Source organism: Phoenix dactylifera, chromosome 1 (genome assembly GCF_009389715.1).
Source record: "Phoenix dactylifera cultivar Barhee BC4 chromosome 1, palm_55x_up_171113_PBpolish2nd_filt_p, whole genome shotgun sequence".
Classification (NCBI taxonomy): Eukaryota; Viridiplantae; Streptophyta; class Magnoliopsida; order Arecales; family Arecaceae; genus Phoenix; species Phoenix dactylifera.
This window is the reverse complement of record NC_052392.1, coordinates 25,986,169-26,003,625: the sequence shown is the minus strand read 5'-3', so window position 1 is coordinate 26,003,625 and position 17,457 is coordinate 25,986,169. Positions and strand designations below refer to the sequence as shown.

Sequence of the window (17,457 nt, the reverse complement as noted above, 5' to 3'; positions counted from 1 at the left end):
GTGATATCAAAGTATTGCTTAAAGATCACTAGGGATTATGATAGAAGTGGTAGTAGAGCTTAAAGTTTTGATCACTCGGGACATGACTGAAGTAGCTGAAATGGATTAAGAGTTTAAGCTTAAGATCATTATGTTTGGTGATAAAATTTATATCGGGTTTGGTATACAATGAGTACAGAAGGGGTAGATGATTTATGTCTTTGACCATGATAAGAGAGGTTTGACCTAAGGTAAGTGTGGGAAGGTTAACCTTAGCATACCATATTAGGTTTTATCATACTATGTTTATTTGTTCATATGTTATTTAAATGACATGAAAGATCAAACTTGATATGGGTGTAGATGTGATAGCACTTTTACTTTTGCTACCAATTATTAGAGTGAAATTTAAGCATGGGTCTGTCATAGTATTGGTATAAGTTAAAAAAGATTTTTCATAGTATTGAGTAGATTATTCTTCGAGTTTGAATCTATATGTAAATTATATTTGGTATTGGCATTTTTGGACACTACAAATAGGTATATTTCTATTGGTAGATTTAATTTTACTTTTAAGGCCATATAGTATGCATATTATTAGAGAATTCTAGTAATTTGAATTTTTATATTTGGACCAAGCTACTAGATTTTTCTTATAACTGTTGGAGACTATTGGATGTGTTAAAATAAACTCAAGTCTAGTATTATGATTCGACCAGGGATCTATTTGCCATTGTTGATTAAGTTACTAGTAAAATAAAATAGTGATTAGAGACTTTGGTTTGGAGATTCTTGTATGAGGTATCGCATATAACATTGTCAATAGATGTTAGAAATCTTGGTCAAGGAAGATTGGGAGGTTACTAGAGTTAATTCTACTCATAGTGATATTGGCTCAAAGACTTCTAACCCATTCAATTTGGAGTAAATTCCATTAGAAGGAAAATCAATCTAGATTATCTAATTAAATTACTAATGGAATCTAGGGTTAACCCACTTTAAATTATACCTAGATATTTTGGATTCTAAAAAGATTGTGGAGATCATGTGGTGACCTTAAACTTGACTGATAGCTTAAGGATTAGTTATGATTAATATACTCTACATAAATTGAGGACAAGGAGATTTAGAGGTTCTTTTAGTTCTACTTGAAAATTTAAAATTTGAATTTTCTTAATCCCATGCAAAGTGATATTTTCATCGAAAATTATTTAACAACCTTAGAATATTTACTAAGTTAGATTAGAGTGCATAGCGAAAGTGTGGTGATTTGAGTTATTTTTTTGAACCTAGTTAGGAACATTAATTCTTTGATCTGAAAGTTATTATGGTAGACAATTGGAGTTAAGAAAGGAGAATGCCATTGATTCTTTGGCCACTGGAGGTAATTATGTAATTTTACTAATAGGTTCTCCTACTGCTGACAATTCTAAAGAGAATCTTGGGCATCTAAAATTTAGCATTAATGGATTGATGGTTTGTTGGTCTGGAATGTTGTGGCATAGATCTCCTTTTTCTAGCACCGATATTGTTATTCCATCAATTTGAAGGGGTTTGAGGTTTTCTAAAATAAAAGTCTTATTATTAAATCATGGGCGAAATTAAGAGAAGAAAGAGGGTTGTAGATCATGAAGAGCATTCGATGGTAAAGCTTTCTCCTATTTCTATTAAGCCATTTATGATTTCTATGTAGAATTAATCAAGAGCAATTAATTTCTTGGAAAAAGAATTATGGCATTTTAATCTAAATGTTGAGATGTTAGTCCTCTTTTAAAAGAGATCAAGAGAATTCAATAAGTATTGTGAATAGAAGGAATCAAGTTTTGAGATGCCTTAATCCTCTACATCTTCTTCTCTTTCCTTTTCGGTCCCAACGACACTAAGGTCGGTACACCATTGGAGGGGCACAAGCCAGAGGATTCTTGGACACTCCATGTCGATGTGTCCTCTATCCTAAACAAGAGTGGAGCCAGACTTATCCTTACAAATCTAAAAAGAGTTATTGTAGAGTGTGCGTTGCTTTTCAGCTTCCAGGCCTCAAACAATGAAGCAAAGTATGAGGCTCTCACCAGGTTAAAACTTACCCAAGAGCTTAGAGTTCAGCACTTGAAAGCCCTCACTGACTCCCAATTGGTCACTAGATAAGTTCGAGGAGACTTTAAACAATACTACTCATAATGAAGGGATCTAACTCTAAACCAACATACCAATACAGCAAAAGAAATGAAAATTCTTCAAATGCCGGAAGAGAGGATACATTATAAAGAAAAGAATGGGAAGCAATGAACCAACAGAAAAGATCAGGCAGGTCCTAATCCGGGGATCAATGTTAAGGGATGATGTTGGCACTAAGGCGAGCTCCCCTGCGATGGTGCGGTGCCTTCAAAGGGTCAAGGACATTTCTTTGACTTTTGAGGAGTTTGAAATCCTATAGATCCCGAGGTCAAAAAATGTTGGGGCTGACCTACTGTTAAACCTTGCCACCTCAAATTGTCCTGATCTTCACAAGATGACATATCTGGTAGTGCTTGACTGGCCGAGCATAAAGGAAGAACTAGCTCCTGTATTGCAGACCGATCTTAAATTTAGCTAGACGGATGTGCTCATGGAATTCCTTCAAGATGGGAAGCTCCAGAAAGATAGGAGAGAAGCTCAGTTGATGAGGAATCAAGCCGCAAGTTACATCCTACTAAAGGAAAAACTCTACAGGAGGTCATTTACTTTACCTTTCCTCTGTATCTTCAGCCATCCAAAGCTAAATATGCACTCTGGAAAGTCCACAAAGAAATTTGTGGAAATCATTTAGGGGGAAGAGCATTATCCTACAGTAAGGCTACTACTGGCCTAGTATTCAGAGGGATGTTGTTGGCTTCGCAAAGAAGTGTGACCAATGCCAAATATACATAAATGTCCAGCGGCAGCTGGCAGCACCGCTCATGCCGATTAGTGCTCCTTGGCCATATGCCTAGTAGGGGATAGATATCCTTGGATCGTTCCCTCAAGCGACTAGGAAAAGAAAGTTCTAATAGTCCCCATCGACAATGCTTACTTGAAGAGATTCTGCGTCAACTACAAATAGACCATCGTCTTACCTCAGTTGGGAACCTCCAGACGAAAAGGAGGCCGAAGTGACCAACTAAACTATCCTACAAGACCCAAAGATGTAGTTGGATAGAGTAAAGGGACTCTGTGTGGACGAGCTCCACAGCATTCTTTAGCCCTACCAAGTTATGCATCAGACTCCAACAAAAAAAACACCTTTCAACCTTACCTTTTGCATCGAGGCGGTAATTCCTATGGAGATCTGTCTACCCTCACTCGAGTGGACTCCTTGAATGAGCAGAGGAATTTGGACGACCTCCGATCTAGCCTCAACCCCTTTGAAGACACTAGGGAGCGGGTCTGCACTCACAGGGTTGTGTATCAATGACGAGTTGCCCGATATTACAACTCTCGAGTGAAAATCAATTTTTTTTAGCCTAGAGACCTATGGTTAGGAGAGCTAAAGTAGCACAACTGGCCGAATTAGGCAAGCTCTCACCAAACTGAGAAGATCCATATAGGATATCCAAGGGTGTATGACTTGGAACCTACCACCTTGAGCATCTAGATGGAATGCCCATACCTCGAACATAGAATTATGTCAATATTCGGATATATTATCAATAAGGCATATCAGTATACTTTGTAATCTAACTCATCAACGAAACTATTTTCTTTTGGCAAGAAACTTTATGAGTGTTTTAGGTTGGACTCTAAGCACAAAGTCGGGCACATCTTATAGCAACCATTGATGAAGACATCCTTAGACACAACAGATCGGACAACCTGTCCAACGTCCCCAACCTACAAGCCTTCGCGGCTAGAAAGTTTTCAGAAAAATTTCTGCAGAGGTCTACCTACCCTCGAGCCAAAGACTTGGGAGTGCTAACCGATCTCTTGAAGATGGGACAACCCAAGTACTAGCCCTAGGGTTGAAGATTTAGTATGCTAACCAACCTCTTTAAGTCGGAAAGACCTAAGTGGAGATACCGACCCCCGAGTCAAAGATTTGGCATGCTAATCGAACTCTCCAGGTTGGAAAAGCCTAAGTAGAGATATTGACCGCAGGCTAAAGACTTGGCGGGCTAACCGACCTCCTTAGGTTGAGATGGCCTAGTGGAGACACCAACCCTCAAGCTGAAGACTTGGCAAGCTAACCGGCCTCCCTAGGATGGGACGACCTAAGTGGAGAAACTAGCCACTTATTCAGTTAATCAATTCTCATCGAGATGGCAGTGGTTCTTTTTGATGAACCCTGCCCACAAATACTGCAAGTCACAACTGTGTCTGTGGGTGCAAAGCCCTCAAAGTTCTCCCGTGCTGAGTCCAAAATTTGGTGTGAGTTTGAGACTCGATCCTCAGAAAGGATTAAACCTAACCACTCATGAGGTAGCAGCACTTCGCACTCGCGGACATCACACATGGCAAAAAGGAGGAAAAAATAGAGAGCTAAGAAAAACCTGTGTTCATCAATTGCTTTAATTACAATGGTACCAGTTCATCAACAGGATACATTCATAAAAAGGGAGATATAAGATGCTACCATTCACATGAAGCAACAACCCATTAGGGCAGTTCAAAGGTAGCTGACCCTGCCAACTATAACATCCAGAAGGAGTTTGGCTCTTACCTCGCACTGCATCTCCCTTACAAGGTCGCATAGGAATCTTCAACCAAGTAGTCCTCGATGAAGACTCAACAACATCACATCTAGTCGCAGCCGAAAGCTTGCACTTCATTATCAGAGCAGTCTTCTTTCCGTTCTCTATGGTACATTGGGATGACTTGCAACTCCATCATGAGTTTGGAAACTCTAAGATCTACTTCCTCTACTTGGATCATAGCCATCTTCAACTCTGCCTCTGCCTCTGCCGCCTTATGATGGGTTGATGTCGCCTTCTTGGCAACTAGCCTACTTTGGAGAACTCCGAGTTCTGTCAATTGCTCCATGGTCTATCGATAGCTCGACCGGAATACTCTAGTATCCAAGCGACTCATCTTCTTTCTATGAAACAGAGACCAAGTGCAACGACATTTATCCTTAGAGAATTCAGTGTGGCATTGGATGTTTAAACCCCTTTTAACTCCAAGAGAAACCAGTGAAATAGCCTTGCAGACCATATATATCTTTACTTTGGTTCATCTAAAGAAGCTTAAGGCTCTTAACAGAACACTCTTGGAGTTTCATGCATGTTTTTTCCTGACTTAAGCCATACTAAGCCTTATTTGGGTTCAAGAAAAATCTAACGTGGTCATGGAAGTTTAAATGTGGCAGCATGCGCACAGAGCCATGCTGATGAATGGATACACAACAGCTTGTCACTGAGATGTGTCTAATTGTTCTATGTACACTGGTGTGTGGTAGTAATCACTCTTGCTCTGTAGACTGCAAAAGATCTTTTTGCTGCAATGGGATGATTTTTCTGTGTTAACAAGGCCTCACACGTCTCATTTTTGAAGGTAGCTATTTGAGTTTTCACAGATCGAAGAAATCCGACTCGTTTGTGAATTTAAGATCTTATTTGACAACTAGGCTTGGCTAAGACTTTCATAATGCTTAGGTCATGACAGAAATAGGCACATAAGGTTGTTGAGATAGTAATTATCATTCTCTTTTCTCAGAAAGAGGTAATAGGATTTACTGCTTCATTTCACCATAATAAAGCAAACCAAAAGTATGACCTGCTTATGAGACAGATCATAACAATTTCACAAAACAAGCATCAAAAGAAGCCTACAAATAAAATATCTAGAACCAATTTCAGATCAAATGTATAGAACAAGGTAAAGAAATTAAATCAAAAAGCAAAATCTCCCTGGTTTCCCTGATTGTTTTAATTGATAAGGAGAGGATTGTCGACAGAGTCCAGGAACCAAGTTTCAGGTCCTTAACTAAGTTCTTCACTTCAAGCCTTCCTCATTCATGGAAAGATGATTGATATAAGACTAGGAAATTGAGTTTCAAGTCTTCCATGAAGTGGAAACTAGGTGTTCACATCAAGCCTGCACGCCATACAAGATGAATTTTGAGATGCAGAAGAAAATTTTTTGTTATACACCATGTAACACATGATTGCAGTTACAAAATCTCAAAATTCTGGTGGATTTGAGTTTGGAAACGGACTTGGTTGCAGAGTATTGAACACATGATGGCACTTCCGACTCTCAAAATCCATTGTATCGGGCAGGCTCGAAGTAGAAAGCTAGATTCCACCATGGAAGGAAGCTAAGCCGCACCCCCTAACATGACTATGAGGACCCCAAATTTCAGGCTAATTGGAGCTACTAACAAAAAAACTTTCTGTTGTTGGTCTTTCTAACAAAAAAACTTTCTGTTGTTGTTGTTATTATTTTTTTTTTCTTCCTGCCGTTGTTGGTGGCCTTTTTTTTTTCTCTTGGCCTTCCGTTTTTTTTTTTCCTTCTTTTTTTTCTTCTTTTTGTGCGTGCGTGCGTGTCGAGACAAATCTCAATCACCACTACTACTGTGTGTGAAAGAGAGCTAAATTAGGATGAGTACTACCCATCATGAACCAAATTCCTGGCTTTCCGTCACCAGTCGAGACAAATCTCAATCACCATTACTACTGAAAAGGACGCTTTACGTCCATATGCCGGTATGCGTCGGCAAGGGAGCGACTTGTTATATTAATTCACCCACCATCATCCTCTCCCATGCGGACTGTTATATTAATTCACCCAGCAACATCCACTTGAACGCAAGAAGAAGACTTGTTTCTTTACTCCGTTGGTTCACAAATCACAGGACCGAGAATCATCCTTCCCCATTAGTTAACTCCGTAGAAGGTAAAAAGTTACAAGTTGCCAAAACGACGCTTTTAAGTGCAAGGGTCAGGTTCTTCATCATAACAAGTAAAAAATACAAGGGTCAGGCTTTGTTTTTTTTAATTACTTCTCTATGGTTTGACTCTGGCTGATATTATTTAGCTCATGGACAAGGAAAACAGCACGTTAGGAGGCAATGACTTCAGGGCCATTGAAATGATAAAAGGCTTATCCATTTAACGAAATCACGTGAAAAGTAGGTGACCTTGAGTGCAGGGGCAAGCACTTCCTAGAGTCCAAACTTCCCGGTGAACCAAATAAAAACTCGTTTGATTCGTGAGGAAAAAAAAAAAAAAAAAAAAAGAGAGAAAGTATGATCAACAAAAAAAATTGAAAAATGCCTCATATCTAGTTGAAATTTTTCAAAAATAAAGATAGAAAAGCAGCTTACTTATAAAAATAAAATTTCTACATTTCATTAAAAAAAAAAACTCATATAAAATATAAAAAAGTCTAATTCTCATAGGCTGAAAATTAAGATATTTTTTTCAAAATTACCCTTAAGCTTTTAGATAGAATAGAATTAAATTTTTTCCTTTATTAAAAATATAATAGATATTTTATATATATATTTTAAAAAATAAATACTCAAATCAAATATAAGCCTAACATGGCATTTTTTTTCCCTAAATCAAACAAGTCCTAAATAAAAGTTGTTAGTTCCCTTTTACAAGTTATAATAATGGGAAACTTCATATCCTTCCAAACACAACCCAGCACCAATGACTTGGTTCACCAGATTATGAAGCTGTTTTGGGCTATAACATGTGGACTATATTTGACTAAGCACTTGGCATTCAGTAAGAATGAAAAAGAAGCATCACCTCTTTAAACTTCCTTCCCACAAAATTTTCCTCCAACAATAATTAAAGGGAAAGAAGGAAGAATCGTCATTCTATTTACGTTTGCTATAATTGTATATGGTAAAATAGCACAAGGGTGAACAATTTTGCCCACGTATCTTCGGAGAGCAACAAATGCTGCTGCTAAGCTGGAGCTGTACATGGCGAAACATCTCCTCTGGTATCATCTGGAGGCGTTCAATAGATCAAGGAGGGTTATCTTTCCAATGTTGTTGGGGTCGAGCTTGTTGAACTGGTTGCAGATTTGCAGTATGTCTCTCTCTCCAATCTTGCCCATCTCCTTGAGCTTGTATATCACAAACTCAGATTTACTGAGAAATCAGAACAGACAACATAAGACCGCATATCATCAAAGGAACCCTAAATGAACGCATAGCAACTACTGATGAGTTGTATAGTTGGAGCAAAATATTTTGTCTGTTAAGTCACAAAATCAGCATGCTAAAATTGACAGGAACACAATCAAAACCTGTTTTCAATCAGGTAATGTAAACCCTCTAACTACGAAACAAACTCCATCAAATTTCACCCATCTCATCTTGGAAATTCATTTTATGTGAACCAATGAGGCACCGGCAAAACAAAAAGGATCTAACTAACCAGCAGCATAGTTAAGTGAGAAGAAGATTTGGCCATGCCGGTTACCATTTTTCTGTTTTAGTTCAAGTGACATCCCAAACTGAGAAGCCAAGTCAAGTCGGCTCGCAAGAAAGAAAGTGCAATTACTCCCAAATGACATGCACAATTTAACAATCAACACATGATAAGATGAACATACATTAGTGGATCTTCATCAATTAATTTACATATGCAGATTTATTTTTTTATCTTTTTTCTAAGAAACCTGAAATTAGAAGTTGAGAATAAGAATGTACAACTAACAGGAACAAGCAAGTAGTAAAGCAACAATAAGCTTTTTACTAGTTAACACTTCATAATTTTTTCAGATGAAAATAGTCTAGGGGACAGGTAAGGACAGCTGGAGGTCCAACATAGATGAAGTTGTTTTGGCGAGTGGGTTCAGTACCAAAAGAGACATTAAATAGATCACCTAATATACTGAAAAAGAATAGCATAAACTCTCACTAGTCGTCAAGCATTGTACCATCCTTCAACCCTTTACACCATTCATTTTATATTTAACGTCATCAAGCTCATTACCATAAGTCAAGTATCTGCATCGTTGAAAATCTTGGCAAGATTGGAAATCAAACATAGAGAGACAAGGAGCATGACTAGTTTTCAGTCTTAGATTGCAAAGCAAAAATGCTGGTCAAATATCCTGCAAACTGCATGTATTACTGGTAACCTAGTTAGCGACCACTTCCAATGGCCAAGCACAAAATTTGAGGAACATGCAGTTGTTATTTCATCAAAGCTTATAAAGCTAAAAGAGATCGACCTTTAAAAAATGGGCATCAAATGGCATGAGACAATTGATGTGCTCATATACTTGTCATTAACTTGTCATTTATTTTCTTAACTTATTCTTGGTAGAAGCTAGATCCATGATTGATGACTATGAATTGCAACCATTGAGTTATTCTTAATATCCTTATTGCCTTTGATCCTTTTGAAGAGAGATAAGATCTTAAGGGACTTCACAAAAGTGCTACCTGTAAAAATGAATAGACCGCCCATCTTAATTGTCTAGCAAACCTATTCTAACATATAAAACCTCTTTTCATGCACATCCCACAAAATCAAGCATTCACTCTCCCATCTCATCGTTTGTTTTCCTAAATTATGTTTTGGCTACAGACTAGGAATGAACCTTTTCCACAAAAGAAAACTATTAGGATACTGAGCCTCAGAAGAATGTAGCTTTAATAGAAATAACCCAGATGGTCTTCCAATCCCAGAATTGTTTACCCTAGCAGCTCATTTCCAAACATTCACCTGTATTTCTGCTCTGAGAAAAAGATGAGAGGAGGACATCCAACATCATATAATTAACAAAGACAATTGATAGCACAATAAATTAGTTTCAATGTGCCAAAACTTCAATTTTTTCAGTCCATATGTCCACTTTCTTGTTTAGTAGTCTTAATTAATAATGAGACACTCCATATACTGCCAATAGCCCTAGATTTGCCTCCAAACTGAACAGAAGTTTGTTCAATTAAATTTATGGAGGACATATACCAGAAATAAAGCAAATGGTTCAGACATACTCTGTAGCCTCTAAACATGTAAAAATTCTTGATACTTGCGACAAGAAACTCCTTCACATCCAAAATAATCTATGAACTGGAGATCCTTCACACTGATTGCAAAATTTTGTTGGCTTTATATAATCTGCATATTCTTTGTCCATGAACTCAATTCATCTCCATATATCTTGTATGAAATTCGATTTCATATACTATATGCAGCTAGGATTATGTATCGAATCCCCCACCAATTTTCGTAGCCTTCCTCCATGGCTTTCACTTTGGCATTGAACCCATTAATAAACAATTAGTACCCTATGATCTGTGAATAACTAACGACAAAAGGCCTCTTGTATCAAAACCTGCAAGTATTTTTCAAATACCAGGTCCTTTAAAAAAATTCAAACATGAAGTCTGAGCCACCTGCCTTGCCAAAATCATCTATAGCCCCCTTGACTAACTCAGATCATGTCTCCATCAACCTAAGCTTCTATTTCTGCACTATGACTCCATCCTCTCTATTTTATCATACATCAAACAAACACCTTTCTAGTCTCTCATCTTTTTAGCATCCACCTTCATTCTGGCAAACTCATAATTCTCGTAACATACTGGTTTAATTACACTCAAGCAAAGTTTAACTGAAATTTGAAAACCCAATAACTGTTCCAAAGATCAGATTTTCATGCATGTATTCTACATATATTGCAAAATCTGAATCATCTTATTATTCTATTGAGTACTAAAGTTAATATATATTATAATATGTTGCTTTAGAGCTTCCGTTGGTGGCCAATTTTGATTGAGGCTTCAAATATTCAACTATTGCCACTTAATTTACATTTTCCTATACCAAGTTTACTTAAACAAACTTCTAGACTCCTGCACAAAGTATTCCTCCATAATTAAAGCTACCAATGCCATCTACATGACTAATACCATACCAGATGATGCAAAATGGACTACCATACAAAAAATACAATTTGGCTTAGCTAAAAGGTCAATGTCACATCCAATTGTTAGTACTTTTCACTAGTGTCATACACCAATAACATCAAATTCAATTTATTCTTCATTATCTCAAGATTGCGGGAACAAATCATAAAAGCAATGCTAGACGCCAACAAGATCTCTGGGTAGAGAAATGCCATTTTGTTTTCTCAAGCCAAAATTGTCCTCTCAATCACAGGAACACGGAGAAGAAATTTAATTCTATATATTGCTTGAGTTAGTTGTTGCAATATTTGTTTGCATTAACATTGATAAATAAAAGGGTGTGGGAAGGTTTCATAAAAGCATGCCTGTTAAGGAAGCAATAACAGGGTTTGAACTCCTGAATACTGGGGGTATTCATGTCTTAGTGTATCCTTGCTGTGTTTTCAAGACAAGAGAATAATTTGGACAGTTAAAACATAATTAAAGGGGAATAAAAGCAGGGGAAGAATGATTGGGACAAAAAGAAAAAGAAAAGGGCCTAAAAATCTAAGGATAAGAAAGAGGAGCTCACCACAAGAAGGCACATGGAGTCTGCTATAGAAAACAAAATGTGACCATATGATAGTACATGTGAGCTCGCAAGCAATTATAAAATCCAATCTTTGAAGGCCATTAAAATTTAACTTTCAAACTTAGTTACCAAAGCAGATACAGGTGTGGAAGTGCATGTATAGGAAAGCAGCTCTCATGAAATAATAAAAATTGCTTAGGAATAAGGTGCAGGAATGAGTTTCTTAGGAGATTTCGAAGCAAATGTGACACCCTAAGTGAAAAATTCCATCTGCTAGGCCTTCAACGAAATATGGAGTCTTTTGTAATTTTACTTAAATTATAACTCATATTTACTGTAGAACTATACTATGGAACACTAACTTGGATCAAGAGGCTGCAAACACAACCCATGCTGAATTTGATTCCCAGTCATATGTCTTTCGATGCATCATTCTTTCATAAAATGAAAGAATAGGACTAGGAAGCAAGAGGAGATAAAAATGAAGATTACTATTTTGTGCGGTGTATGCAGCAACATATGCTGATGTACTCCTCTAATTGTACACATTGTTCATATGTGATCAAACTGCATACTGGCCAAAAGAGAGTTCTCTTATCATTGTGCAACTGTATACATGACCCCCTTAGCATTTGTCCACATATGTGGTCCACTCTTATGTGAGCCATGGATGGAACTAGTTCGAGCCAATGACTTGATTGGATGTGTTTCAAGCTTGCTAGATATGGGTATTATTGATGATGTTAAAATAGTAATTATGTTATAATTATTGATATAAGGTATTACATACTAACTCATAAGCACTAATTATTAGTTATAATTGTTATTAATTTTGGTATTGTTTCTTTAAAAAATATTACTACCACTATTTTTTGTATTTAACATTTTTTAATAGTTTTTCTTCTAAGTGGAAGGGTAGGACCTAAGCCCACCCAACATATTTTCATATAGCTAACAAATAGGATATTAACTGCATATGTGACCCACATACTATGCAGTCCCTTGACCACCCACATGCCATAGCCAAGTTTAATTTATTATTGATATCATTTGATAAATACACTCTCTAAGACAGATTTGGAGATGCACTTCTATCCCTTTTAGCAAGAACTGAATGAAGTGGGATATTTTTATTCAAGATAGGAGTATTTACAATGGTGAGAAGAGGAAGAGCTATCAAGAAAAACAACCTAGAGGCTCACAAATAGCAAGGTACCCAAGGAGTTATGTTTAATAATAATATTAGAACGTATCTACTCCTTGACAGATTATTTCTCTTGGTGGTTGCCAATGGAAATGTTTGTCCATCCTCATATTGAAGTGCAGTCACAATAAGAAAAGGAGATGATATTTTCATTTCTATCAATGTGTCATTATTACTATTAGTGCTTGTCTGAATTTGAACATTTCTAGACAAGGTTGTATAATTACAGTCAACTTTAAACTAGAAAAACAACCATAGGTTCTCTTAATCTCCAAAGTGTGAAGTGAGGGAGAAAATGAAATAAGATTATAGCTGCTTACCTATGTCGTGCCAACTTGGGAATGGCATGGTACATGTTGTGCCATGTTGTGCCAGTAATTGGCATACCTAGCATGCTAGAATGGTACATGTTATGTCATGTTGTGCCAATAATTGCCATCCCTAGCATGCCTGATACTGCAGCCTGCCAAGCACTAGCATGCAGGTTGCCATGTACTGGACTGCCACATGAACCATGCTATAATCCACCGAGAATAGTAAGCCAAACGTATAAGAGAAAAAAAAATCATGACTTGCAATCTAGAACTGCTAAAGTCCCTAAAAAGCAAATAAAACAGCCTCGACCTGAGATGACCCAACTCAAATTTATCCCTCCTTTCAGCCAAAGCAACTTTATTAAGGATAAACAAGGTCAGCTGGGACTTCAGGTGCAACAGGAATTTCAGAAGCAAAATTAGGGGTGGGAATGCTTAACTGTTTAACCCGTTTAACTTATTTCAACCTGTCATAGATCGAGCTAGATTACATGTTTAACAAAATGGTCAGGTTTAGCTCTGACTTTTTGATTTATTTAATAAATATGTCGGATTTGGATTGACAGATTTTTTTATTTATCATGTATCTGACCTGACCCATATCTTGTTCGACCTGACCCAATTACCAACCCTAAGCAAAATATAAAAGAACTAGATTTAGTAGAGAAGAAGAGGGCTTAGTTACTGACTGGAATAATCTAGATACAAGGAACTGCATTTATAGAGATATATGAGCAAAGCATAAGATAGTATTTTTCAGGAGGCTCCAAACTGCTTGACATGCCAAGGCTCTAGTTCCCAATCTTTACAGAAGGAAGAGACAATTCTAACATCCCTCTATTAGCCTTCCTACTCAACTTTTTATGAGATTTTTCTGTTAAAAAAAAGTACATAAAGTGACATTTAGGCTTCAAAAACATTAAATGCTCCTTCCTATCTTTTGACTATCTAAAATCATGAATTAACTTCAAAAGGGGCAAAAAGGCTGTTAACTGCAATTAGTAATTTTCTTATTGTCCCTTTGTCCCTGAATCCTCATTGCAAAAGCTCATTTGGCAGAATAACTTGGAATAATGTGGTATTCCACTCTTATTCTATGATAAGCGACAAGCAGACAGACCTTTGGATCAAACCAAAAAATGTCCAAACCAAAGCCATATGTTCCACTCTAACAAATATTTTTAAATTGTTTTAAACCTGTAAGTCATTTGTTATTTACCTTTGTCTTTTCAAGTCTTTCAAGCTAGCATGATACTCTTAATCAGGTTAATCATTTTGCTTTTATTAGGGTATCTAGAGAATGTTCACTGTAACTACCACATCAGACATCTTCATTATGCTTATTTATGGACACAAAACTGCCTTATTACTGAAGACTCCAACCCATACGACGTTTGGTATTATTAGAATGACCAAAGACTATAGTAGATAAAGGCTGATAGTGATCAAGTATTTCAACTTGCAGTAGCTAGAGACTTAAAAGATAACTTGTAAAATGGTTAATAGTTGGGCCAAAGTTCAAGAGGACTCATAATTCTTGTATGGCACCTTAGCTAGCAGGCTCGAACTGTGATTTGACAACACCCGTGATCACATATTCAAGCAACATTATATGGATAATATTATCCTGAATTGTTTGTAGTAGTGACGCCTTTCAAATAATCATGAACAAGGGTTATTAAAAGGGTGCCGGAATTCGGTGGACCAAATCAATAATATAACAAGAAGTCTTACAATCATTGGACAGATTGGTAAAGAAAGATTCAGAGAGATGACGCCAAATACTCAGGAAAAGGCATAATGATGGTTACTGCTATGAGAATATGGAATGGACAATACTGATGGGTCATAGGAGATGGTTTATATATTACATATTTTTTGCCTTTCCAGCTTAAGTTTCTTTATCATGTAATTTCCTTTTTTTTTGGATAATCATATTTAGTACACATAAGAAAATAAGCTTTCTTATAAAATAACAGTGTGTAGTTTATTATGTCAATTTTAACTTTGTCTTGCAAATAATAAGTCAACATTGATATTCAGCTGAGATGTTGCATATTGCACTTCTTACGACTATTGTTAACTATAATTTCACCTACTTTTTAACTTCAAGTGAATATCTTAAAGCCGGGCAAGACCCTACTCTCAGACTCTCATGAGGCATCAAATGCTGTGTGCTCTGTCCTGTATACGCACCTTGATAGTCTCCAAAGTAATTTTATTATTTTTTTATACACATTTGGAGTCAACTAGCAGTCTTGCATATCAGTTATCAAGTGAAACCAAGAACACATGATTTGTCACAAACTGATTATATTCCAGCATTCAAACTATATTTACAAATTTGATGAGCATGCACTATAATGAATTATGGGAAAAAGAAGAGAGTAGAATGCGCCGACCTGATGAAGCCATTCTGGTTTAGATCAGCGGCAAGCAAATCCTCTACAGTCAAATCCCTGTGCAGCACCCACTTGGCAATCCTCCGGTGCCGCTTATCAATCCTGGCCTCCGCCAAGTAGAGAAACGCCCTCGCCACCGCGAGCGTCGACACCAAGAGCCAGAAGGAAGCGAAAATCCTGCCCGGCAGCGTATTGAAGGCCCGGTCCCCGTACCCGACCGTCGTCACAGACATCACGGACAGATACACCGAGTCCATCCAGTCGAGATCCTCCACCAGGTACAGAGCCAACGTCCCCACCCCGACGCAGAGCAGGACAACGCCGATCGCGAGAGCGACCTTCATCCGGATCCGCATCCGGCCCTTCTCGGCGTCGAACACGTAGCTGGCGGCGCCGTCGCCACCGCGGGCGCTGGCGAGGATGAGATTCTCCTGGACATCGAGGACGTAATTGACGGCGCCGGAGAGGAGGACGTCGATGAGGCCGAAGCCGACGAGGACGAAGACGCAGGAGAAGGCCTTGGTGGCGGGGGTGAGGGGGTGGATGTCGCCGTAGCCGATGGTGCAGAGGGTGACGATGCAGAAGTAGAGTGCGTCGACGGCGGGGTGCGTCTCGACGCCGGAGAAGCCCTGGGGGTTGATGGAGTAGACCAGAACCCCGAGGGACAAGTAGACGAGAAGAAGAACGGAGGAGTGTTTGAGGATGGAGCCGGCGGAGCCGAAGTTGGGCATGGAGGAGGAGGTGGTGTCGGCGGGGAGGAGGTCGCGCATGACGGCCATGGCGGGGGCAGTTCGGGCGCGGTGGAGGGCGGACTGCCGGCGGGGGCAGGGGTCGGTGGCGGAGGAGGTGGAAGGGAGCAAATGATCTTCGATCTCGGAGGAAGAGAAGGGGAGACGATTGGAGAGCTGAAAGCGGAGAAATTGGGGCAATAAGGACTCCTCTTCTTCCTCCATTCACAATTATATAAATATCCAGGAACTCTAGATTAGCGCTGTTCTTGGGTTGAGAAGTTGATTGAAGTAGAGAAAGGAAGAGATAAAGATCGCTCCTTCTTCCTTTCTTTCCTTGCTCTCCTTGAGAGCTATATTACAGCTCCTCTTTTCTTGTTTTCTCGAGATGGAGCGAGGGAGGGAGAGAGTTCTTTGCCTGATTGGTGGGTTTTAGCTTGTAGGTGTTGCGTGTGAGGGCATGAGAGAGCATCAGAGCGAGGCGCTTGATTGGAGTCTGTCACTGCGTTTATGGGTGGCGACGGACAACTCGGAGGCGGACTGATCTAGCCGTCCAATAGAAAGGCCCCTTTGGATCGTAGGGCATAATTTAGGACATAGAATTAGAGCGTGCGCCGAAAGGCTGGTGCACTTTTGAGCAACAACAAAAAAAAAAAAAGGGCAGGTGCACTCGTCGAGGGTGGTACCTTCCGTACTGGTTGTTTGTGTGGGGCCGATTTAGTAATAAAAGGTAGGAATTTGAACCAACGTGACAAGCCATTCCTCGTGCACGGAGATTAAAGCATCATGGCCCATTGTTGAACAAGGGAAGCTAGCCTCCGTAAAACCAAGAGATGAGCCATGCACATCTGGCAACCACTTTGTTCCACTTTTTCGACCTTCCTCACTTCATCTAATCACAGGAAGAAAGAAAGCTCTACTTGCTCAAAAGCTAAACCATAGCTTCTACTTTGTGGAAATGAATAAAAATAAGTAACATGAACAAAAAGTCTAAATAAATATACATATTCTAGAAACTACACAATGGCATGTATATTCATGATATGTCATACTATATTGAACCGAACGGTATCAAACATACCGACACTCGATATGCTACAAAAATCGTATATTATACCGTACCAATACTATGCTACCGTGGCACAATAAAAAGTTCGATACCGAAACGGCAAACTTTATGCATATCTCATACGCACACCGCCTCGGACCACGCTTTGCTCATCCTAAATCTGGATCTCAGGTTAAGTGTTGTAATTGTAAATGAGGGACAAGCTGTGCTCGCACAACTTGCAATTATACAAATCAGATAGAAACAAAATGGCAAGAAGGCATCTCCAACACCATAAGTGGCATTATTGGGTAATAAGAAAACAACATAAGATCAGACCCTTGCAGGAAAGATCCCGGAAACATATGTGAGAT

General features: G+C 38.5%; 1 protein-coding gene across 1 annotated transcript; it reads right to left on the bottom strand.

Moving 5' to 3' along the window:
• Positions 1-7,615: 7,615 nt before the first annotated feature.
• LOC103698072 (two-pore potassium channel 5-like) lies at positions 7,616-16,597 on the bottom strand. Its single transcript, XM_008780036.4, has 2 exons — positions 15,308-16,597; positions 7,616-8,038 (listed from the first exon to the last, which is right to left on the bottom strand). Exons 1-2 carry the CDS (start codon positions 16,258-16,260, stop codon positions 7,891-7,893), a joined length of 1,101 nt encoding a protein of 366 aa, XP_008778258.1. The 5' UTR covers positions 16,261-16,597; the 3' UTR covers positions 7,616-7,890.
• Between the last annotated feature and the right edge of the window lie 860 nt (positions 16,598-17,457).

What these genes read in the sequence shown, in the direction of transcription:
- LOC103698072 (XM_008780036.4), bottom strand. Translation starts at nt 16,260, where the DNA reads ATGGAGGAAGAAGAGGAGTCCTTATTGCCCCAATTTCTCCGCTTTCAG. An exon ending in AACCAGAATGGCTTCATCAG is followed by an intron (nt 8,039 to 15,307) that starts GTCGGCGCATTC and finishes CTGATTTCTCAG; the next exon opens with TAAATCTGAGTTTGTGATAT.